Source organism: Xyrauchen texanus, chromosome 11, assembly GCF_025860055.1.
Source record: "Xyrauchen texanus isolate HMW12.3.18 chromosome 11, RBS_HiC_50CHRs, whole genome shotgun sequence".
NCBI lineage: Eukaryota > Metazoa > Chordata > Actinopteri > Cypriniformes > Catostomidae > Xyrauchen > Xyrauchen texanus.
Genome location: NC_068286.1, coordinates 32,568,850 through 32,594,710, shown reverse-complemented (window position 1 = coordinate 32,594,710; position 25,861 = coordinate 32,568,850). Strand labels below are relative to the sequence as shown.

The window sequence follows — 25,861 nt, the reverse complement described above, 5'->3', positions numbered from 1 at the left end:
GACACTGCGTCGTTGAAAACGACTCTTTGGGGAACGCTCCTTAGCGTGCGCCTCTGAATTATGAATGAAACTATTCCAATCTTGATTGGTGTTGTGTCATGACGTAACATGTGACGGCATAACCGGATGCATAAAAGTGATGCTGGCACACAAACACATTAGCCTAGCGATGAAGCAAGCCACTCTCAGGCATTGAGGGGCGTGGCAGGACGACGCAGTGTCTCGTTCCCTTCTCAGGGAACAAGGGTTATAGTCATAACCCGAGACGTTCCCTTCCGAGGGAACTCGCACTGCGTCGTTGAAAACGACTCTTTGGGGAACGAATGCCCACTAGGCCACGCGCCGAAAAAGGCCTGCCCTAGAGTGAAACTGAACTCAAGCACTCAGCTAGGACGAGAGCACACGTGCGCCAGGCATACTAGGGAGGTGCAGAAAACCTGATGAAAGTGTGCAGGGTAGCCCAACCGGCTGCCTCACAGATCTCCTGGAGGGGCACTCCCGATAAGAGAGCCCTAGAGGACGCCATGCCTCTAGTTGAATGAGCCCTTATGGCCAAAGGTGAAGGCAAATTGCGCACCTTGTAGGCCGAGATAATAGCCTGAACAATCCAATTACTAATGGTTTGTTTCGAAGCAGGGAGCCCGTTCTTAGGTGACCCAAAACACACTAACAGTTGGTCCGACCTCCTCCAAGAAGAGGACCTCTCGAGGTAAACGCTCAAAGCTCTGACAGGGCAGAGCAAATGGAGCCTCTCTTCTTCTGCCGACACATGAGGTGGAGGATGAATGCCTGCAGGCCCGTAGACCGTGCCGTGTTAGAAGGCACCTTAGGCACAAAGCTGGGTCTCGAGTGCAGAATGGCTTTAACTCCGCCAGGGGCAAACTCCAAGCAAGCTGGTGTTACTGCCAGGGCTTGAAGATCTCCCACCTTCTTTAGAGAGGTAATAGCTAAGAGAAAAGCCATCTTGAACATCAGGTCCTTGGGCGAGGCCGACTGAAGGGGTTTGAAGGGGGCCAGGGATAACCCTTCGAGAACCACCGCCAGGTCCCAGGCAGGAACCCTGGACCTGGTTGTCGGTCTCATCCTCCATGTACCACGGAGAAAACGAATGACCAGCTGGTGCCTCCCCAGAGGCCCAGCACTCAATGGTGCATGGAAAGCCGCAATGGCAGCCACGTACACCTTAAGTGTGGAAGGGGAGAGACCCGCAGAGAAATGATCTTGAAGAAACTCCAGAACTGAAGCCACCGGGCGGTTAACTGGATCTACTTCATGTTCTCTACACCAAGTGGAGAACACATTCCACTTGAGGCCATATAATCTCCTAGTAGACGGAGCCCTAGAGTTCAGTATGGTTTCAACCACCCCCGCTGATAGACCAGCATTTAAGTACTGAACCCCCTCAGGGGCCAGACCCACAGTTTCCACAGCTCTGGACGAGGGTGGAAAACTGTGCCCCCTGCCTGAGACAACAGATCCCTCCTCAGAGGAATCTGCCATGGCGGAGCTATCCGGAGTGAGATTATGTCTGAGAACCATACTCGGGCCGTCCACATCGGGGCAACCAGAAGTAGACTGATGCCCTCTTGGCGGACCCTTTCCAGGACTCCCGGGAGCAGAGCGATCGGGGGAAATGCGTACAGGCGAAGCCTCGGCCAGGCCTGTACCATGGCATCCAACCCCAGTGGGGCTGGATGTGAGAGGGAGAACCAAAATGGACAGTGGGACGTCTCTCGAGACGCGAATAGATCCACTTCCGATGGTCCAAATTTGTCCCATATCAACTTCACCACCTCTGGATGAAGTCTCCTTTCCCTGGGCCTCAGCCCCTGCCTCGACAGGATGTCTGCTCCCTGATTCTGAACCCCCGGAACATACATGCTCTGATAGACAGTATTTTCCCTTGGGACCAAAGAAATTATCTGATGCGCCGGTCTGCACAGAGGGCACGATCTGAGTCCCCCTTGTCGGTTTAGATAAGCTACCACTGATGTATTATCCGAACGTACTAGGACATGGTAACCTTAGATGTCTGGAAGGAAGCTACTCAGAGCACTGAACACAGCCAACATCTCTAGACAGTTTATGTGCCAAGAATGATGATGGTCCTGCCACAGACCCCTGGCAAAGCGGCCGTCCATGACCGCGCCCCAGCCAGTGAGGGAGGCGTCTGTCGAAACAGTTTTCCGGCGACATGACGCTCCCAAGACTGGCCCTTGGGACAGGAACCAAGGTTTCTTCCATATTAGCAGAGAACGAAGGCATCTGCGCGTTACTCTGATTTTACGAAATGGATTCCCCTTGGGGAAAAAACCCCTTGGCTTTCAGCCACCACTGGAGGGGCCTCATGTGTAGAAGGTCCAAAGGTATAAAGTTGGATGCCGCTGCCATGAGGCCCAGCAGTCTTAGAAACTGCTTTACAGTGATAGCCTGGCCTAGCTTTAACCCGGACACCATCGCCAGAATGGACTCGATACGTGCAGGAGACATGCGTGCCTGCATCGTAACCGAGTTCCACACAACACCCAGAAATGTTGTGCACTGGGATGGTTGTAACACACTCTTTTTTTGTGTTGAGTCTCAACCCCAAACTTCGAATGTGGCCAAGGCGACATCTCGATGCCGAACCGTCATTTCTCGAGACTGGGCCAGAATGAGCCAATCGTCGATATAATTCAGTATGCGGATGCCCTGAAGTCTCAGAGGAGCAGGAGCTGCATCCATACATTTGGTGAATGTGCGGGGAGAGAGTGCTAGGCCGAACGGAAGAACCCGATATTGGTAAGCTTCGCCCCCGAAAGCGAACCTCAGGAACCTCCTGTGACATGGAAGGATGGATACATGAAAATAGGCGTCTTTTAGATCTATCGTGACAAACCAGTCCTCGAATCTTATCTGACTCACAATGGCAGGAATAGTAAGCATTTTGAACCTGAACCTCCTCAAAGGCCGGTTCAAAACTCTGAGATCTGAAATCGGCCTCAACCCCCCATCCTTTTTTGGAACTATAAAGTACCGGCTGTAAAGTCCGGACTCCCTGTCTGAATGAGGAACACGTTCTATGGCCTCCTTTAGCAGCAGAGATTGCATTTCTTGTTCCATCACCTGAGCCTGCTCCGGAACCACTGTAGTCTGCACCACCCAGAGAATTTGGGGGGGGGCGGTGCCCGAACTGCAGTCTGTACCCTGATTTTATTATATGCAGGACCCATGCAGATATGTTGGGAAGATGATTCCATGCCTCTACAAAATCTACTAAGGGAACCTCTCGAGGCTGGTCTCGGGTGTTTTTCGAGCACCGTTCTCGACTTCCTGAAGTGAGAGACCGGCAGGATTTAGTCGATACGGTTCTTGTGACCACAATTGATGCTTGTTTTTTTTTTTTTTGACACGAACGGCACGGCGTGCGTCCGCTGGAAATTGATGTGGCCCGAGGCGTCAGAGACGGCGGGAACCGACACCGATTTCCTGAGGACTCCGCTGCGAGAGCAACCTCGGTTGCTCTGCAGCGGGGGGGACAGCCCTCCGAGGTTCTACCACCTTGGTAGGACCTCCTTCCCGAAGCTTCTACTAAGGGAACCAGCCTCTCGAGGCTGGTCTCGGGTGTTTCCCGAGCACTGTTCTCGACTTCCTGAAGCGAGAGACCGGCAGGATTTAGTCGATACGGTTCTTGTGACCACAATGGATACTTTTTTTTTTTTTTTTTTTATTTATATATATATTTTTTTTGACACGAACGGCACGGTGTGCGTTCGCTGGAAATTGATGTGGCCCAAAGCGTCAGAGACGGCGGGAAACCGACACCGATTTCCTGAGGACGCCGCTGCAAGAACAACCTCGGTTGCTCTGCAGCGGGGGGGGGGGAACTCTGTGGTGCGAGGAGCTGACTGATGGCTGGGGCTGATCTGCTTGCCCTACTCGATTTAGACTTACCTTACGGGGGAAGCATCAAGCAGAAAAGATCTAACCTTTTCCTTTATCCCCGATAAATTCAGCCACAGATGCCTCTCTGTGGCCACCATAGCTGCCATAGAGCGGCCAATAGCCATTGAATGCAGGCATGAACCAGTCTCGAGATATATATTTTTTTTTTTGTGGAGATCGGGGAAAAACGGCAAACCCCGGCGCTGAGGTTGTGATCTGTGCCGCAGGAAACGCTCGTCTAATTTGTCTTTCAACTTGCGTTTCCTGCTCATTTTGTGGCCAGCTGATATCAAGTCTGGCCACGGCACGCGTCACAACCTCAATCAGCTCCTCATAAGCTTGGCCGAAAACTGGCGTGCTTGACTCACGGTCGTCCGCATCAATGCTGAGCATATCCACTTCCTCGGAAGCAGAGAGCTCAAGCATTGGGACCTGATCGTGGGCAGAAGAAGCCGCGATGCGGGCTTCTGCACCACTCACAGTAGGCTCGGGATCCTCAAACGAAGAATGAGAAAGTGCCGCAGCAGTCTCATTCTCATCTGCAAGATCCGCTGCGAACCCCACGATCTCAACCGCCGCTGCCTCAACAGACGCGGGACCAGATCCGTGGGGAACGCGAGCCTGACCGTGATCATCAAAGCACGCCAACCGGAGCGCAGCACTCTCATGGGTAGTGCTTCACAACTTTCACAGGCAGATCCCTCGAGAGCTGCCTGTGCGTGCTGCGCTCCCAAACAATTCACACATAAAGCGTGCGTGTCCCTACCCGTAATGAAACGAGGGCAGGGGTGCACGCACTTCTTGAACTGTTGGGTGGCCATAATATTTTAAATCAGACAAACAACACCAAATAAGACAAACAATACACATAGAGCGCTTGCTGAAGAGCGAAAGCTAATGTGTTTGTGTGCCGGCGTCACTTTTATGCATCCAGTTATGGCGTCACATGTTACGTCATGACGCAACACCAATCAAGATTGGAATAGTTTCATTCATAATTCAGAGGCGCACGCTAAGGAGCGTTCCCCAAAGAGTCGTTTTCAACGACGCAGTGCGAGTTCCCTCGGAAGGGAACTAGTGTTTACAGACTTCTTTCTTTTAATGTGTCACTAGTCCTGCAAAACCATACTAGTGTGATGATATTAATGTTGCCACTGGTGTGATAATGCCAGCAGTTCTCTCACTGGATTCAAATGTGCTGTGACGGTTAATTGTGCAACAAGAAGATCGCAGCACATCTCAAAGTTTACAATAGATGCGATCTACGTCTTCCTGTCCTTCCGAGTTCATTCTTCCAAGGTAGCTTGGCAAGACTGGTCTTCATAATAATGCAAGCCCCTTCTCTACATTCTTAGAATTGAGAAACATCCAAGACCAACTCTGCAAATATTTATCCTACATCTCTATTGCATTTTTATTGATTCTTCTAAAACAAAATAGACTAATACAAATTAAGAGCAGAAATTAATGCAGCACACACAAAGTGTAGTCAGTGCAAACTAAGGCACGCGTGCCACCATTGACAAGCAGAGGGTTAATCACTAGCATGCCAGCAAGGGCAAAAGAAGAGTAGACTATTTTATTCATATCAATTTAACACCTGCGTTCCAATCTACATCTTGATTTAATACTTCCTCGTGATCACGCAGCATGTTTTCATGAGCTGAAAGGGAGGCTAAACAAAAAGTTAAAATGTGATGAGACTGCAGTATACCCAACAGATCCGTGCAGTGCGTGCAAGCCATTCGCACATCACAAGCCAGCAGCGCTTTATGTTCGGTTAACCATTCGAGTAAATGTGCCTGCTTCGGTTAGGCTGCTCATGTCAGCCTACATTCCATGTTTCATTTGCTTCTTTTTGCTTTCAGAATGACACATGATGTAAATAAGGAAAACATCACTATTAATCTTTGAGATTTCCAACCCAGCATACAGGAACACCCTCTTTAAATCATGGTCACACTCAAAATTACATAAACGATTAAAAGAGAAAACATAAATCTACATTTTGGGGTTCAAAAATTAGCAATTTGCTAATGTAATATAATATTATACTAATAATACATTTGTATAAAAAAATAAATAAACCACATTTTGTGAATTCTTAGATCAGTTATTAGTGAATAAAACTGTTGTCTACATACATAAATCTTAGTTTTTCCAATGTTTGTTGTTTTGATTTCCCATTTGTCAGAGTAACAGACAATTCGTTTCACTCATTAACGTTTCTATTGTTAGCATGCTAACAAGCTAGTTATTTTCTTTGAAGGTAGTCTAATATTTTTACAGTTGCTTTAAAATATGTTACAGCTGATTTTAGAGGTTATGTGTAAAAAAAAATGTGACAGTATAAAGGATATAAACAGGCAAGGAGGAGGCGGAAACCGGACGAAGCATCAAAGTAATATTTTAATGAAAACTTAAACAAAATACACAAAACACATACACACACACACGACAGCTGCATGTGGCTCTTTCTACGGCTTCGCCTTATTCCTCTCCAATTGGGGGCCGGCCGTGTGCACACACGTCCCGGCCCGGCCCCAACCTCCTCCTCGTTACACTCCTCCCTCCTTTGCCTCAGGCCAGGGAACCCCCGGCGTGACATACATTCCCCCCTCTTTCCGAGGGAGGGGCATTGCCCTTTCAGCCACTCCTGCCAGCAGGTTGTCCCTGCCTTTCAAGACCTGGGAGGGAGACAAGGGGAGGGAAAAAAGGAGAGTGAAAGGACAAGATGGAGCAACAGTGAGCAACAAAAATTGCTCGCTGGTTCCCAGACATGCAGTCGCCTGGTCCTCTGTCAATCCTCCACCCTCTGGACGGACGACAGGGCCGTTCCTCCGCATCCAGGTGGTAAGCAGCGACTCCTCCATCCCCCGGCTACTCCTTTGAGCGGACAAAAGTGGCAAGGACTCCATTCAAATATATATACAGTATATAAATGTATAATAAATGTATTTATTTATTTTGTTCCTGTTGAACTTTTGGTTTGGTGTAAGATAAGTACATTACCATTGATTTTGTTCCTTCCTAATATGCCTCTTGTTAGCTCACATGACATTCTGCCAGCAAATAATTTAAATTCTAACCTTACAGATTTTGGAGCACTCATTTCGTACACGAGGAAAACCAAGAATGAAAACAGGATGTAGTTTCAACCCAAGTTTTCATATTAATAACTGATTTTTAAAAGACATATAAATACATGTATTCTATTTGCAAACACAGACCTTTCGTTGGATGTTCTACATTCATTTTTTCTCTTCTTTTCAAAGCCTGTTTTCGTCTCTCCTCAAAACATTAACAGGGTCACTCTGTTCTTTTGAGTCATAAATAGCATTAAAAGCATACTGAACCCTTGATCTTAATAGACTGATCATGATAGCCATATTGCAGACATATCTTTGGAGCTTGTGGCTCATCTGAACAGCTCTCCATTTGTAATGAGGCTACTGTAAGCTAAAGGGGTTTAAGAGATAGAAGAGTAAGAAGACGAAAAGAAGATGTACTTGAAGAAAAATATACTTGAAATTAAAGGCTGAGTATGTAAGCCAACTAAAATTGCATGAAAAATCAAGTTTTCCAGTGGGTTTGTATACTTACTCACCCATAATATAAGTTGCAAGAATTAACACATGTTCTGCCCCGGCTGAAGTATTTACATGAGAGACATTGGTCTGGACCTGGACCCCAGCATCCTGCCTCTGAACACAGTGGATCGCACACCATATGCTGTTTAGCTGTAAAACAAACACAGTTACAGCATTAAAGTAGTAATCAATAATATTTATTATAACTAATATAATAGGCATATCTCAATCCAAGTATGGTGCCTGGCATAATTACTAAAAAATAAGAGACAGACAGTTAGACCAACCCTAGACTTCATTCTAGGCTGTTGATCACTGATGTAGATCAGTCTGCTTTGATTGATGGTTTGGAAAAGAGGCTAATAAACAAGCCAGCTAAAGGAGCCATTGATCCCACACACCTCAGACATATTATTGCACTAATTACATCCAGCTTGACAGTTCAATGCAGAAAATGGCACTATGTCTGTTTATATCTTTATTAGCCTCATACATGCGACTGTCACAGGTAACATCTCATTCCAATTGCCTGTGTCCTGTTTTCTTCCATTACAGAATCACAGTATTCTTCTGTGATTTCACAGACAACCATTGATAACACTCAATGGATCATTATAAGACAGAGAAACTCTCTTGGGTTAAAAGTAGACAGGTCTTAGAGTTTTCAGAAGTCAGTTTTGGAACTACAATTTTTCCACTAACGCTAAATATGTCTTAACATAATGAGTAAATGATTAAAGAATTAAACATTTTGGTAGAACTATACCTTTAAGAAGACATTTCAAGGTTAACAGGATTGTTCTTGCTCTTAAGAGTTTGGTGTCCTATGCAGACAATGCAAAAATAAAACTAAGCAAGAGGGACACAATGTCTTGTTCCCTCCATCAGGGAAAGGAGGTTATGACAGTAATAAACGTTTGAAGCCTGGACCTCTCTCCTTGTGTCTTCACGAAGGTCGAAGAGGCAGGCCTTGCCCTGTTAAGGGAAGTGGGCATTCACATACTCAATTACTTTGACAACTGGCTGATTTTGGCACACTCTCGATAGTTACTGTGTGCACACAGGGACCTGGTGCTCACACAACTCAGCCAGTTAAGGCTTCAAAGATGTATCTGGTATGGGAGCAGGCCGAGCCAGCCATGGCCTTTTCTCTCTAAGTTTTGTCTCCACTGAGTATTAGATACAGCTGGGGCCTTTAAATGCTCATAAAATGCACCAGGGAAGGCATTTTTTTCCTTTCCTATTCTTTCTGGGGGAAAAGACCCTGTGGAGACCACACCCTGCCCTGAAGGGGAGGTAAACATGTGGCAAATATGACACATGGGCTCTAGGTAGCACATGGAAGTGGCGCAGTGCGGCAGTAGGTCCTGCCTTTTGTAGGGGAGGAGCTCTACTAACACAGAGACTGGGGTAGAGAGAGCTCCGCCAAAGGGAGATGCGGGTCTACCGAAGGGAGACCGTGCCGCAGAAGATGTCAGCTGTGTGCCAGCGCGTCTGTGCCGAGGGGGGCTCCCGTCAGAGCATACTAGAGTGGGCAGTGTGAGGATTCCTGGGAGGCAAACAGGTCTACCTGTACCCTGCCAAATCTACTCCAAATCAGCTGGACCACTGACTCCAGAAGAGGAGACATGCGACGAGAGCGGAAACCGCCTTGGTGGTTTTTGTAAGCCTTGGTCACCGTGTTGTCCATCCAGACAAGAGACTCCGCAGGGTGAGCTGTACTGCCAGCAACTCGAGGCAGTCGATGTGCCAAAGCAGACGTGGTCCTCTAGGGGGGCTCTGGCTGGCTCCGAAGAAAAAATCTGAATGAACTCTGCAATCCTGCTCCCTTTTATACCCGTATGTCCTGGGGAGTGGCATGCAAATTTAAATAGCCAATTCTCATTGGACTTTTCTCAAAGATATGAAGTTTTTTAGGGCTCTCAAGCATGACCCCTACATCGACACAACATCGAATGAGTGACAGAAGAGGAACCTCGAGCTACAATCATCATAAACTCTTTTTAAACTTCTGCATTGAAGATGCTCACTATGCACATATGTATTACTATGTATTATGTATATTAATTTTATTGCTTAATGATTGGCACATTTTCTTTTCAATGCAAGTGCTTGCATAGTTGCATATTGTGTGTTCAGTGAACATTGTATACTATATGCATGTACTAATGTACAGTATATTGTGTCTTATGTCGATCATGTGTATATTGTGTATTTTACATTTATTTGTGGCATAATGCTGATAACTACAAAAATAATAATAATTTTGACTTGTTCCTCAATTTTTTTTATTTTCTATTGTGGTTGCAGTAGGGCAATTACAAACGAAGTGAATGGGGTCTATAAATATTCAAATACATACTGTTTCAAAAGTATAATCTCAAGATTATAAACATTATATGTGTTAGAATGATTTCTGTGATAAAATTGCTTACTAGCCTTAGCTGTACAAAGTTATATCCAAAGTTATATATAAGACTGGAATAATGTACATATTTTGTGTTTCAGAAGGAAATTGGTACTTTATTTCACCAAAGTGGCATTCAACTGATCGCAAAGTAGTCAAGACATTACTGATGTAAAAAACAGCACCATCACTATTTGAAAAATAGGCCCCATTTCTTTTGGGGTGTGGACATTTCAGTTCAAATGTTTCCAAAACAGGAAAAATTATCTCTTCCGCAACTTCTTCTCTCTTGCAACACTCTCTTGGAAAAATTGCTTGGTCTCCACTCTTTGGCTCTCTAGCTTTTTCCTCAACCTAAGTGCCATGTAGATTCCGAGGAAAACTTGTGACACAAAAGTCCAGAGGAAGCCTCTCAATCTCTGCTCTACGGTTCACACACCCAACGGGAGTCGCAAGTCTTCCTTATCAGCAATCCAGACAATAACTATCTGCGATCATAACAAAGTCCAAGATATCGATGGAATTAACTTTCTAAAAAAGAGCCAAAGAACCAAGCAACACCAGGAAACGCAACGCAAGGAAATGCAATGACACGCAAATACATCTCCAGAAATTTGCTCAAAGTGGGGAGACAATCAGGGAAGGAGAACCTAATCAGGGGAAAACCAATCATAAAATGAAACTACAAAGGATTACAAAAACCAAACAGGAAACAGGAACTAAACTAAACTTCAACATAAAAGCACAAAAACAAAAGACAACTGTGAACATGACAGGTGGAGAATTTTATTCAGACAAATAATCTAGTTATTTGTCATTTATCTCATTTATGATGGTTGTCGAACATGACTAATTCCATAATACATTTTCTTACATAATAATGTTGTAGAATAAGGACATTGTAAATTAATTACAAGCTCATACATACTGTTTTTCTACATATAATGGTGGGGGGTACATGGGCACTTTAACCCATCCCGTGTACATTTATACTACCAAATTTGCAACAAATCTGCATTGCTGCATTTTTTTGATGAGTACCCTTTAAAGTAGTTTAAGAAGTTAGGAAATGTTTTTCTACATTGTAATAGTACTTTTACACCTTATTAATGTCCTGACAATACATTGTTATCAATTATTGGCTGGAAAGCTAAGGTTTGTCCAGTGGAAGTTGGCTGCAGAGGCTTCGTAGGCAAGTCAACTACCAGGCTGCTTAAGGACATGGGTACTTGAGGCCAGGCCAAATGGCAAGCCATCAAATCCCTTTCTGGTGCAGACGAAAGGGCAAGCCAGTGGCTCTGGATTAAGAGGAGAGACAACACCTGGGCTCCAAAGTAACATCAAGAACGAGTTGATGTCAAGGGGGGTGAGCCTGGGACGCCAGGTCTCATTGCTGAACCCTCTGGAGGAGTAGTGGGCTCATCAGTGAAACACTGAAGAAGTAGGGTGCCCACTTGAAAACCCTGAGATGTCATCATCCTTCCCACTCTTAACAGCAAGGCCTCAAGGTATATGCAGCACACAAGGGATTGTATCACCTAGTCCTAAATATAATCTAGTTTAATGCAACTTTGGTGAATAAAAGTATCAATTTCTTTCCGCAAGAGCAAAATCTGAATATTATTCCAAATTTTTTCCGCCAGTGTGTGTGTATGTGTGTGTGTGTGTGTGTGTGTGTGTGTGTGTGTGTATATATATGTGTATATATATATATATATATATATATATATATATATATATATATATATATATAATTATATATACTATTTTTTTTTGTGGTAATCAACATAAATGTGCCAATTGAGCTGAAATTCAATTGAACCTGGAACATTATGTAATTTAAATCTAATGTTATGTAAGTGAAAGAAAAACAATATAATATTGGTTTTTGCAAAGCTTGAAGAGAGATGCAATATAGTCTATAATTTTTCATTATCTTATATCAATTACACAATTTAATAAGACATCCCAAGATGCAATTAAATCAGATGTATTTCTTACAGAATCTGATCCTCAATTATTAGTCTAATTAGTTTTTGTAGAGACTAACTAGTCAAACATGAAAGCTTTCCAAGCAAATGCACCACTACAAGATTCCAGGATTTTTATGCTGCCTTCAAACATGATATATTATTTAAAACAAATTGGAACAGATGGAGGCAGAGATAATAGCTTTGACTGTATGACACTCACTGCACTCTCTGGGGTCCCTGTTGTTTTTTATGAGCGCTCTCTGGGTGCTGGTGCGGAACAGGCCCGTCCAGTTCACTGTATTGTAGAAGCAGAGCTGACTGTTGTTGGTTATGTAGACGTTACCAGCACTGATCTCTCTCAGAGACTGGAACTGCAGTGAAGAGATCCAGTGCTGTTTCAGGATCAGCAGAGAAATACCACTTGAAAACAAAGAGATACAGCTTTCATTCGATGGCCCTGTTTACATTTGGTATTATCATTCTAAAACATAAAGTTCATGCATGAACACATTGCATTTGGTTGATCAAATCACAAAACATTAGCTCAAATTGGGATTTTTTGAGATATAATATAAGGCTAAAGAAATCATACCCAATGGAAATCTAACGGTCCTCTGCACTTCACATTTTTAATGGACTATAGTTAAAGAAAATAGGAAATAGTTAAAGACTTCACTGAGAAAAGAAAATAAATCTGAAGGCACTATTTTATGAGCCATACCCACAGAGAGTGAAGATTTTTACAGTGTTTGGCTCTAATTTGAAACAAGGGGATACTTAGAAGTAGTTAATGAGGACATGTCTGAATATATTTTTAAAAGAAATGTAAATCATTTAGAGTACAGTTAAATCTGTGAAAAGCTTTAACGCAAAAACAATAAAAAAATTGCGGCTGTATGCCAGATTACCAGTCCAGCCCTGCTTGGGAGGATATTTGCTCTAAAACTCTACTCTAAAACAACAAAGCTACAATACCTTTTGGTTTTCACCAGACTAGTCCAGCAGAGGATTTCTTACCTCATTCTAACTGTTTTTTTGTGTTTGGTATCTACACCCATACTGAAGCTGAAAGTGTTGCATACAATACCTCCTGCCACAATGTAGTTATTTCATTTAACTGATGCCTTCATCCAAAACTACATTGAGTATACCTATTTTAGAGCACAGTAGTGAGCTTTGCTTCTTAAAGAGCTCAAACCAGTAACCTACCAGGCCTAATCATTAACCACTATGCCCAACATGAGCTTTTCCCAAGTAGGTACTGTACAGTTTGATCATACTAATGCTTATTTCATGCCCTCTTTCTGCACTAAGGGCCATGAAAATCATAAAGGGGCCATTTACACTGCATACGTTTTTGTGTCTGTCTGCTTTTATTTATTCAATTTTTTATGTAAACATTCAATAGATCTCTTGATTTTTGTGCTTTGACACTGCAACGCTGATTTTCCGCATCTTGCGCATGAGTGCTACATTTTTAAGACAGTGCATCAAATTATTTGAACTTCAACTTGAAAAAATGCACCTGGAGACACTGGAATTCTGTTCCATTTGTTGCAACATTTTTTAATGCAAAAACATGCTTGGTCTGAATGGCCCATATGCTTTATCATGTATCTATTGTATTTTTTTGGTAATTTAACTTAAATTCATAAATTCACATCTAACATGTTTTTGCTTTTGTCCGCTTATCAGATCTTTGACCATTGCACTGCGGTGTCATCCAGCTGTGTTTTCAGAGTCTTGTGCAAGAGTGGCACATTTTTAAAAGCTGTGTCAAGTTCTACAAACAAACTTTTAAATTTTTTCTTGCTGCATCTCACCCTAAACCTAGCTTCTTTTTTAGATATATAATGCAAAAACATGTGTGGTCTGAAAGGCCCCTAAGTTGTATTATGTATATATTGCCATTATTTTGGCCATCTAATTCTAATTTTGAGGGACCGTCCACAATGAGCATTTTCTTTGAATATTGCGCCTGCAGCAGCGTCTTACTGTTTTCAGCATCTTGTGCAGAAATACAATGTTTTTTAAACAGCCTGTCAACTTAAAAATAACTTAAAACCATGTCTGGCAACACCTGCGTTATTTTTTTTAGTTGTGCTGCCCCTTGCTTTTTTAGTGCAAGAACGCGTCCGGTCTGAACGGCCGCTTAAGAGTATGTTGATGTGTATGTTTACAATGTATTATGAAGAAGTAAAATTAAACAAATCAACAACATGTGATAATTTATAGGGCATTAAGTTATAGCTGTTCATCCAAAAAACAGATGTTTTGGAACTTTTCCTCCATTGAAAACAGATGACAGTGTCAGGGATAAACATGAAGCCAATGCCAATCCTGAATTCCTGACTTTAAACAAATGTTTTGCTAATTCACCTATAAAGAGTTCGTCCTCCTATGGTGGAAAGATTTGAGAAAACACCAAGTTCCGTCATGTTTTCTGGCCAAGACTGGATGTTCAAGAAACCTGAAAGAACAGTTGAAGAATAGGGAAATATATTCAGCTTTTACTCTCTTCATACTTGACAAACAAACTGATAAACAAGAAGAGTTTGTTATTATGACAGCAGACAGGTCGGGATATTACAATGAGCCCAATGAGAACTGTAATATTTGACTGCCTGTCTGACAGTACAAAACAAGGCCATTATACTGAAATGAAAGTATATTAATGGAAATGGTTATGCTAATTAAAATGACAAGTTTAATTATCAGCAAGCATGATTTCTTGATATGCGCAATGTTTTAATTATCAATTTTGTAATCTCGGATTGGTTGAAATGTGAAAAAAGAGTTTACACCAGTAGTGCTCCAGAGAGCAGTCAGCAGTATTTTCTTATTGCTTGAGTTTCCATTAGGAAAATGTTATTTTGCGGCCTCACTCCATTAGCCATTGGCACAATCATAAGACTACGTTTAATATGACAAAAGGCTTTTAACATGAGTCATAGTTCATTCATTTGAGGCTTTATAAACCAGTAAATATTGTGTACTGCATAGCCTATAGATAAGGATTCATGACAAAGAATATTACGGATTGAAATGAGAAAAAAAAATCCAGTGTTTTACACAAGGCTCAATAGGTTTAATGGCTTGCCCTCTGATATATGGTGACTGTAGTTTACCTGTAATCTCTCTAACAGTGCGGAATATATTTAGCTGATCAGGGTCCAGGGCTTTGATACCATGAAACATATCCCTGTTTTAAACAAGACACAAAACAAGCCAGATTTTAGCAATAGAGAAAATGTGTGTGATCTTTTTTATAGAAATATATTCCTTGCTTGCTTAAGACTGCCTTTAACGAATTGTTGGTGTTCGGAGTAAATTCTACAGACTCGTGTGTGTGAAAATACCAGGAGATCAGCAGTTACAAAAATACCACCAACAATTATCCATAAAATTATCTAATCAGCCAATCATGTGGCAGGAGTATAGTGCATACAATCATGCAGATACAGGTCAGAAGCTTCAGTTAATGTTCACATCAATCATAAGAATGGGGAAAAGATTTATCTCAGTGATTTGGACAGTGGCATGATTATTGGTGCCAGATGGGCTGGTTTGAATATTTCTGTAACAGCTGATCTCCTGGGATTTTCAGGCACAACATTCTCAACAATTCCTTGTTGATGAGAGAGGTCAACAGAGAATGGCCAGACTGGTTTGAACTGACGAAGTCTATGAGAGACCCAGAGAACCCCTCTATACAAATTTGGTGATAAGAATAGCATCTCAGAATGCTATTCAATTTTAACACTGGTGGAAACCATTTTCATGATTTCACCTATGGCCCCCAAAACCCACACATAGGCCTTGTGTTAAATTACATATGGATGGTAATTAAGCAAACAAGACATCTCTTAGACACACATGAAGTGGTAATTAAATTATATTGAATAAACTGACCCTTTGATGCCAGTGATGAGGAAGATGAGATTGCCGTTGATCTTGGTGCAATTGACAAACTTCTTAATGTTGCTGGAATCTACAGTTTGAGCTGTCTGAAGACTTCCAGTACCTATTCCATCACACACTGAACACCATATACAACCCATTTAAAATACAGCTGAGACCAAAACTATTTGACAACTACTGAAACCTTTGTCTACTACTACACTACTAGCTTACTACAGTGAGGAATTTTCTGGTTGCCATGAAAAAACAAAACGGATTTGGAAGAAACCAACAAGATACATATTTGAATAAATTCTACATTTTCAAAGTATTTCTCCATTGAGCTGAAAAGAGACAGAGTTATTGAAACATCAACTGAGTAAAACTCCTAATTTTGAGCTTAATTATGAACAAATGTGAGTAATATTAAGATTAACTGATATGACCAAGTTTGGTTTCTCTGCCACTTATAATTTCTGCTTATTAAGTGGTTATACCTCATTAGACATTCTTCTCTTAAAATAGCAACACAATTCTGTATGATCTACACAGATTAGCACAGTTATAGTTATGAAGCATCATTGTCATCATTAAACCAATACAATGTTTACTATTAAGTACACTGGTTTGACTGAAATAAGCCCAGTGTTTGCATGTTAAATCAATAAGTTTTGGTGCTAAACAATACAAATTCTCACATGAACACCAAAGTCACTGTGATCAAGCTTCTCTCAAGGTTTTCAATGAACTTAACTTTCAATTACTTAATTTTCGGGTTGTTTCTCACCAAAACTTATCTTTTGCCTTCAGAAGACTTGGAAAATTATGAACAATTCGTACAGATTATATTATGATACTTTCGGCTGCTTTTTCAAGATTTAAAGTGAGTCATTATCCACTGCCATTGTATTAAAAATATGGAATATTCATTAAAACATCTACTTTTTTGTTCTGTATTAAAACGAAAGTTAAACAGGTTTGAAATGACAACCTTTGTAAATCTGACTGACCTTTCGGACAGATGTCAGTGCACGGGATGCACATCTTGATGTTATTTTCCTCAACCTCCATCTTGTTGCTCGGACAGGCTCTTACACAAGAGCTGTGATCCACCACAAAGTTATCTGTTGTGCCAGACAGTATAGAATATTAGAGTTTTAATGGGACAGCTAAATAATCACAGTAATTATTAAATATCTTTAAAAAAATCCCAGATGATGCAATCTTTCAGGTAACCTGACTCACGTGGGCATTTCTTGACACAAAAAGCTCCATAGGTGTATTTGGTTTTGGGATTGTACTCGAGCTGGAAGGTTGTCGGACTGTAGACAAATGGCTGAGGACACTGTTTCACACATGCACCGCTGTCATTGAAGTTTGTACAAGCCTGAGAACACACAAAAATTCAGGAAAGCGTGTCCTAAATCATTCAATATTAAATAAAATATTACTCTTATAAAGAGAAGCACTATTTTCTAGGCACCTCTGTGACTGAAAGTTATAACATACAGTATCATTTCTACATGATTAGGTTTTTAACACTACCTAAACTGTAAAATCTTACAGTATCATGCAGAATGAGAAATAAATTAAGGAATATGTGACATACGAAGCAGTCCATGTCTTTGGGCCCAAAACACCCTCCAGCACATTCTTGATGGCAGCAGTTACTGACGTAAGGACCAAAACAACGACCATCACACTGCTCAGCACACACCGTCTTTGTCACTGTATGATTGTAAATATTGGTAGGGAGGTACAGAGACAGAAAAAGAGAGACAACTTGTTGATTGACCATTCTGAATCAAGTATTCCAGTGAGCTATTAAATTCATATTAACAGAGCACAACAGTGCCCGCCCACTTTTTAAGCCATCTTGGTTCCGGAAGCATTTTTCCCATTAATTTATTCCATAAGGTTTTCATAAAGACCTTCATAAAAGAGTTCTAAGCCATGAACCAAATCAACCAGCTCTGAGGTGTATTACAACATTACACACTGTGGTTAAAAGCAAAAAATGTGTATCTCACATCTTTCATGAGGGAACGAACTACAATCCCATGATGCCTTGTGAATGACAAAATCAACTTAAAAATTATGGAAAAAATATAAAAGTATTGTTTAAAAGTTGTTGATTATAAGTATTCATAATTGTGTCATTCATAGTGCATCAGGGATGTAGGCAGCCACTGCAGAGCTCTTTTGGCATGCTATGTTTTCCGTGAATATTCCCTTAAGGAATCATGGGTAGTGTAGTCCTTTACCAGAAATTCCACTGATAAACAATAATAATAATAAAAAAAATTCAATTACATCATTTGAAGTCTTATAGAATCATTTACCACCGATTCACCACATCGGAGCTCAAAGTACGCCTGTCTTTAAAGTTGTATATATTATCGTTTAAAATCAGTTTCCCCTATGGAGAAAAGTTTTGCTTCCAAAACTAGATTGTTCTGTACTGTTTACTTTTCTTTCCTGATAGGTCCTTTGAATCTAATTTAACTTTGAATGTTTTCTTTAACCTATATCTGTAAAGTAAGGTCATACTTCAAGCTGATATGTGGTTAGTAGAAGTATTTGCCTTTTTATCTCTTAAAATTAATTTTTGACAGTTAAATTAGTATTCAAAACTTTCCTTTGAAACAATGTGAAATAGCCAAGCACTTCACTTGAAATTCTTCATGCGGTTTAGACCCATTTGAAATGTCTAGTACAGTTTCACCCAAACACCCAGGGCTCTCTCTCTTTCTCTCTCACTCTGTGCACGTGGGAAGTGCCTGAGGGAAGCATGTGAGTAGTGGCGTTTTTGAGTGAGTTCTTTATTCATTTTTTCCTGGTGCCTCTAGATTAGATATTGTCATCATAGGAGGAGTGATAAAATAATTGTGTTCAAGAGTGGTAGAAATGGGGGTAGATTCTGATGGTTTTGCTACCTTAACTGCTAGATACAGGTGCAAATGCATACCAGATGAGCCTATCACAGTTGAAGATTGTTTAAACGCTATTGGTATTGAGGTAGGGGTCTGAAACATCTTGTCAGCATCTAGAATTAATAGAACTGTTGGTTGGTTTTTTTTAACAGTCTTGCCTCTGTCAAACCCTTCGAAAAAGAGAAACTCTTTCGAATGTGCCCCCGTTTGTTTCAAATGATTCACTTTAGCGTTTAGTCATCCGCTATGGAATATTAGTGGCTTCAATTAAAGTTATCTCTCTCAGTTTAAAAAACCCTGAGTTAAAACATGTTATGTTGTTCAGTCATCAGACACACAAGATTCAGAATGCTGCATTTCAAACCTTAAATGTCACAGTGAAAATAACCATGCTGGATAAAGTTTACACAATTTTCATCAGCACAGATTCGATGAAAATGGTTTTCCTGTGAGACATGGCCACATAAGACAAGCATGACCTATGAATGAGGAGAAGGTAAATAATAATGCTGAAAAAAAACATTATTTCCTGTTCCAGAAAATAGTATTATAACTGAAAGTAGTGAGGATAAAATTGATGAGCAAACTGAAATGGTGCCTTCATCTTAAGATAGAGAGCATCTGTCTGAGGTTGAATCAAATGATCAACCACATTTTGTGGACAAAGTTTCTGCATATATATGTAAATGACAGGTGTAAATGACAGCCCCGGGGTTCATGGTGGTACAGAGATCGCTATTGCTTCTGCTACAGCCAGTGACTCGAATCATCCCGAAGATCAAGTTGAGAATGAGGGAGAATATGCAAGTGTCAGATGTCAAGATATCACAGATTGATGTTGATCCGCTGGTAGGAAAAACTGAATCTCAATCGATTGATTATGAATCTGATAGTGTGACATCTGATGTTACAGGCTATGTATCTGAAATGAACATGGTGAGTTGAGAGTGGATGCCACGGAGAACAGCTTGAAGCCTCCACACGTGCTATGTCTCTGTGGTAATGTGCTCAACAAACCACGTGATAAGATACATGGATTGATGGTCTCAAACGTGGAGGGAACTGAGATTCGTCCTCTGCCACCCAGATTTAGGGCGAGTGACTACACCACCATGAGGACTTAGAGCACATTGACAATTGGGCATTCCAAATTGGGGAGAAGAAGGGGAGAAGTTCTGCAGGAAAACGCTACAGTCTTAAATTAAAACCTCTGTATTATACGGTACAACATATTAATGATTTCCTTGATGATACGTTTAAAAAGCGAATAACAAAATTGGAGAAATATTTATCTGATTTACAGCTTTTTGTTGAATCCTGTGGCTATGAGGAACAGCAAAGCAAATGGCTTTAAATGATAATATAGTTCTATAAAAAGCAGATGTGATCTTACTGCAGCAAACTCATATGGATATACATAACCAGACACAGTGAATAAGAGATTGGAAGGGCAATGCTTGTTTGAGTCATGGAACAAATCTCAGCACAGACTTGCCATACTTTTTTTATCGCGCGTTAATAGTCAAGCAATTATTGTTTGAGATTATACCTAGTCGAATTTTCTGGGTTGATATTATTTTGGGTGATGTTAGTTTTTCTTTTTATAATGTCTATGCCCCAAATGTTGGCCAAGAGTGTAGTCTTTATGGAATACTATCTGTAGTGGCATCTCGTTGCTTCTAATTGTTCTGCCACCTTTTGAAGTCAGTCTAACTACAACCAGTATTTGAGACACGAGCAAACCAAACGGTCTTCTTTTTGAATGTTTACTTTTTACACTTTTTAAATTACATAGACATGGTACGCACGGTCAAAAAACTGAGTTGCTTCCACCATCTCTAACTTCAAACTAAACTAACTACATCCCATAATTACGCTATGACGTAATACTATCAGATTGGAAGTTCAAATACTGAAATGTTATCATACATTTCCAATGAATATTCATGAAATAGTTTCACTTTTTTACCACTTAACTGTTTTTAAATTAAAATATTACTTCAGATGAACTAGTTCCTATTTGGCTCTTACATAACCCGGCCCCTAATTGCAGGAGGACTAAGCAATTATAAACTTAAACACTGAGAGCCAAACAGTTTCTAAATGTCCATACTACAACTTGTTTCTTCTCTCTTCACTCTTCTGACGTCGCCTCTTCCAACAAGCACAGTTTGTTTACAGGCCTGTCCAGAGTGTTAGTCTTGGTCTTTATCTTCACTCTTCGTACTGTTCCATTAGAGTCAGGGAACGTTTCAACTACTTTTCCCATGACCAGGGGTTCCGTGGGGAAGAACTGTCCACTAGTAACGCAACATCTCCCGTCATGAAGTTTCTTCTTGGCTTCAGCCATTTCTGGAACTCCTGAAGAAGTGGAAGGTATTCACGTGTCCATCTAGTCCAAAATAAATCCACAAGATTTATTTTGCTTCCATCTCTTTCTTGTGTACATGTCATCTTTGCTGAAAATCCCTGGAGGCATGTTGGGTTGAGATTTCAACAGCAATAAGTGATTGGGCATTAGAGGTTCTACGTCATTCACATCATCTGAAACAGACAAGACATAACTGCATCCACAGTGTCCTGTTCTTTGGTGTATGCCTCTCAAAATCAGAGTAGCAACTCTGCTGTGCTTTGAAAGAATTGCTGGATGTTTAGCATTTTCTGGCATGGCAGACTTGTTGAGTCTTGAAGAAACTGATCCAATTTGAACAGCTGACTGCTGCGACTGAGCTGTTTACCTTTCTCCAGTACTTTGATTTATTCTCCAAACTGTTGTCTTTGACTGAATTGGATCATTTCTGATTCTATCGCGGACTGAAGGATTTGAATATAGGTAGGTGAATGCTCATCCACTACGGGGCTCCGGTAAGAAGCATGACAGGAGACAGGGAACTGTTAAACTCTTTATCTTTGAATGTTCACACACATTGGCACCTTCCAGCTGTACTGAATTTTCTCTTATACATGGTATTGAATGTGGGTTTTATTCAATCACGCACATTAACACCTGAGGAAATGGCAGAGAAATGGCTGGTGAAAATGAAAGTAAACACAATAGCGGACTAGCGGAAACTAACGTTACCCAGCAGAGTATACAGTAAACGTTCATAATAAAAGTCCTTCTCGTATACTCTTATATAGGGAATTTAGAACAGCCGCCCCCAGATTAGCATAGCTAATATGTGTAAAGATAAACTCCCTAGTCCTTGGAGTCGGTGTCACCTCCACCCGGAAGTGCTGAAAGTCTGACAAGTTTGGCCACAGGTCGTAGGTATAAGCGGTCATTGACCTTAATTTGAGCTGACCGAATGTGTCCATCATCACTGGTAATCAACTTGACAACCCTACCAGTTGGCCATTGAGCTCTGGGAAGCTGCGGATCCATAATCATTACCACCATGCCCTCAGTTAAATCCTGGGTTTCTCGTTGCCACTTCTGGCGAGTCTGGAGGCTTGGAAGGTAATGTCGAATGTAGTATGACCAGAAGTGATCCACAATGGTCTGAGAATGTCGCCAGTGGCGCTTGGATAGCGGTTCGGGAGTGTAGATCACCTGAGGTAGTGAGGCATCTCGCCGCCCCATAAGCAGCATGTTTGGGGTAACCGGATCTATGTCTGCAACATCGGATGAGACATATCACAATGGCTTGCTGTTAAGAATGCCCTCTACTTCAATCAATACTGTACGTAGTACTTCCTCTGGAACCGACTGGCTCCCGATAACTACCCGCAGGGCAGACTTTACTGATCTAATCTCCCTTTCCCATACGCCTCCAAAGTGTGGTGCGGCAGGAGGATTCATTTTAAAGTTGATCTGAAGACTAGCTAATAACTCTTGCAGTTTAGGTTCCATTACTTTGAAGGCTTCCCTTAGCTCGGTCTCAGCTCCTTGGAAATTGGTCCCCTGATCTGAGAGGATTTCTAAGTGCCAACAAAAATGCATCCGTATCAATGCTTTTAAGGAGGTCAAGGTGAATGCATCTGGTCGTCAAGCACTTGAAGATGACTCCCCATCGCTTTTCAGTGCGACGGCCAATCTTCACAATGAAGGGCCCAAAGCAGTCAACAAAAAATCTGGTTTGTACACTCGCAGGCGAGCTAAAGGTAAGTCAGCCATGATAGGCACGGTCGGCTTGGCTCTCCACTTCTGGCACTCCACACACTCTCTCTGATGTTGCCTTACTGCTTGTCTGCCTCTCAGGATCCAGTAGTGGCGACGGAGTTCAGCAAAAACCCTGTCCGGTCCTGGGTGAAGAAGGCGTTCATCAAAGTGCTTTATGAGAAGTTTAGTCACCTTATGGTGCGGGTGTAAAACCACTGGGTGGATCTCCGTTTGACTTAAGCTATCCAGTTTCCGCAGTCTTCCTCCCACACGGATCAGACCTAGTGTGCAATCCAACTCTGGTGCAAGTGTGTTCAGACGGCTGGATGCAGGCACAGGTTTCGCTGCCTTCAAGGCCTTAAGTTCCTCTGAGAAGGTCTCCTCCTGACTTCGACTCAATATGAGTGTTTCCGCACTCCGGTAATCAGGGTGCTGCATGCTCATGTCTTTGGCAGCCTCCTGGGAAGAAACTGGTAAGCAGCATCAATCAAGTCCTTCCAGCAAGTGTGCTGGGATGCATCAGGAATGCCAGAACCTTGATCATTCACAACTAGACCACAAAAGACACCTTTATTTGTCTCTGATATGTCATCTTGGGCCTCTATCAAAGGTGTGACTGGCCAGTGATCTGATGGTTCACAAAGAAATTTTGGACCCTCACTCCACCTGCTTGGGTTCGCCAGCTCTGTAAATGTCTTCCCTCTAGTGATATCATCTGCAGGGTTATTAGGGGAATCCACGTACCTCCATGAGTGAAGCTCTGTCAACTCTTGGATTTCTGCCACTCTTGTCCCAACAAAAACTTTGTACCTACAAGACTCGGACCATATCCAAGTCAGGACAGTCGTAGAGTCAGTCCATAATGTCACTTCCCCTATGGGGATAGTCAGTTTCTTGCTGATGAAATTGGCGAGCTGGGCACTGGTCAGAGCTGTGCAGAGTTCGAGACGTGAGATTGACAGCTGTCATTTGGGGGCTACCCTAGAGCGGGCCATGACAAAGGAGGTATGAATCTCTCCATAATGCTCAACTAGGAGGTAAGCAACTGATCCATAGGCCACCTCTGATGCATCACCAAACACATGCAAGTTAAATTTTGATGTCCCCATATCAAAGTTGGAAGGGATGTAGCATCTGTTAAGCTTGATCTTGCCGAGGTCAGGCAACTCCTTCTCCCATATTTTCCACTTCTCTAGCAAGTCTGAGGGAAGGTTCGGATCATCCCAATCCCTTGGTTTGTCCCAAAGCTTCTGGACAAGTATCTTGGCCCGTGTGGTAAAGGGAATGATAAACCCTAGGGGATCATATTGTGATGCTAAGACCTTGTAAATGTGTCTCATCGTTGGAGGGTGCTTTACCATGGCACGATGCCGGTAGCCCAGTTGATCCTCTAGACAGCACCACATCAAACCCAGAGCTGGTTCCAAAGGATCCAAATTATACTGTTGCAACCACAGTTAAATGCTCTCTGAATGAGCCGTTGATGGCAAACGCTGAACGACTGAAGGTACATTAGAAGCCCACTGTCTTATTTCGAAGCCCCCTAAGGCTAGAAGTGGTCTCATCTTGTCGCTCAGTTCCTTAGCTTCCGTAGCAGTGGGAAGACTTTGTAGACAATTGTCTACGTAAAAGCTTCGCTCTATAGACTGCAGTACCTCTTCATTCCCGGGCTGCTGGCTGGCTGCAAACATGTGTCTGTAGAGAAAAGGTAGCACAGCAGGGACTGCAGGTCGTCCCAAAAGGCAAGACTTGCCACTCGTAGACGTCAGGCGGATCCTCCCTATGCATGTTCCTCCAAATAAACCTCAGCAAGGGTTTGTCTTTGGGTAGGAGTCTCACCTGGTGAAACATGCCGCGTATATCACCACTAATGGCAACCAGATACTGCCGAAACCGAAGGAGGACTCCCATCAATGATGCACCAAGGCTGGGACCAGGAAGCAGCTGCTGATTAAGGGAGATACCCTGATGCACGAAGGAGCAGTTAAAAACCAGCCGGTCTTTGCCGTTGTGGTGTACAAGGTGGTGCGGTATGAACCATGACTCCTCATTGGGCTGCAGATTCTCTGGTGGTACCTTAACAACATAAACTGAATCGAGGAGTTTCTATATTTCAGCTTCATACACCTGAGCTCTCTCTGCGTCTTTGCTGAGATGCTTCTCAGTGTTCCTGAGGCGGGACAAGACTGACTCCTTGGTTCCTCTCAGAGGTGCGCAATCCCATGCACGGAGTGGAGTAGCATAACGCCAAATGCCAAATGCCATTAACTTCTACACGTTGTGAGCTGGTCTCCAGCATATTCACAGCCGCTTGATCCTGTTTTGATCGTGTGACCAACTTTTCACTGCGGTATGGAAGGATGTCCAGTTGCCACAGCCACTCAACATGTTGGAAAACAGGATCTCGATTTGGAGTAAGAGAAGTGAATAAGCATTGTGATGATGGTACCTGATGTGGGAGAAGTCCATCTGGTCCCTGGAGAACCCAACCAAGCTGTGTACGTACAGCTGCCGGTCCACCAGCTGGTCCTAGTCTGATGGGGTCCTTAGCTGTGATTAAGTTTGGGTAGTCAGACCCAATTAGGAGAAGGAGCTGCACCTTATCAAAGGATGGAATATGAATCCCTCTGAGGTGGTAATAGCATCACTGAAGCCTCTTAATAAGATAGGTTTGCTCAGTTAACGTAAGGAGAGTAGCAGTAAACACATTTGTGAGGCTGTACTTCTCATTTGGACTTGACTGTGTGGAAAGCAGCAGGTCAATTGACTGTCCTTTCAAATCTGTGACATCATGTCTGATGGTGCGAAGGGCCATAATCTCTTCCCTACCAGCAAGTCCTAGCTGCTGAACTGCTTCTGGAAGAACAACACTCCGTTGGGCGCAATCATCCAGGATAGCATATGTTGGTACAGACCTCTTGCCTTTCCACAGCAATACTGGGACGACTTTCATGTAAACACATCCTGTGGAGCTAGGGGAAGTCAGATATGCTCGATCAGCAGACATCGTAAGTAAAACAAGGTTGGAAACC

The 25,861-nt window shown here is 42.3% G+C and overlaps 1 protein-coding gene across 1 annotated transcript in view; it reads right to left on the bottom strand.

The window, feature by feature from the left end:
* Nucleotides 1-25,861, bottom strand: part of LOC127651416 (receptor tyrosine-protein kinase erbB-4-like) — a 364,872-nt gene that overhangs the window by 77,819 nt on the left and 261,192 nt on the right. Inside the window, exons 6-13 of the mRNA XM_052137221.1 lie at nt 17,404-17,522; nt 17,040-17,181; nt 16,805-16,918; nt 15,807-15,933; nt 15,023-15,096; nt 14,274-14,364; nt 12,115-12,314; nt 7,532-7,664 (exon numbers count right to left, since the gene is read on the bottom strand). Coding sequence (XP_051993181.1) covers nt 7,532-7,664; nt 12,115-12,314; nt 14,274-14,364; nt 15,023-15,096; nt 15,807-15,933; nt 16,805-16,918; nt 17,040-17,181; nt 17,404-17,522 — 1,000 coding nt within the window. The remainder of the gene's footprint in view (nt 1-7,531; nt 7,665-12,114; nt 12,315-14,273; nt 14,365-15,022; nt 15,097-15,806; nt 15,934-16,804; nt 16,919-17,039; nt 17,182-17,403; nt 17,523-25,861) is intronic.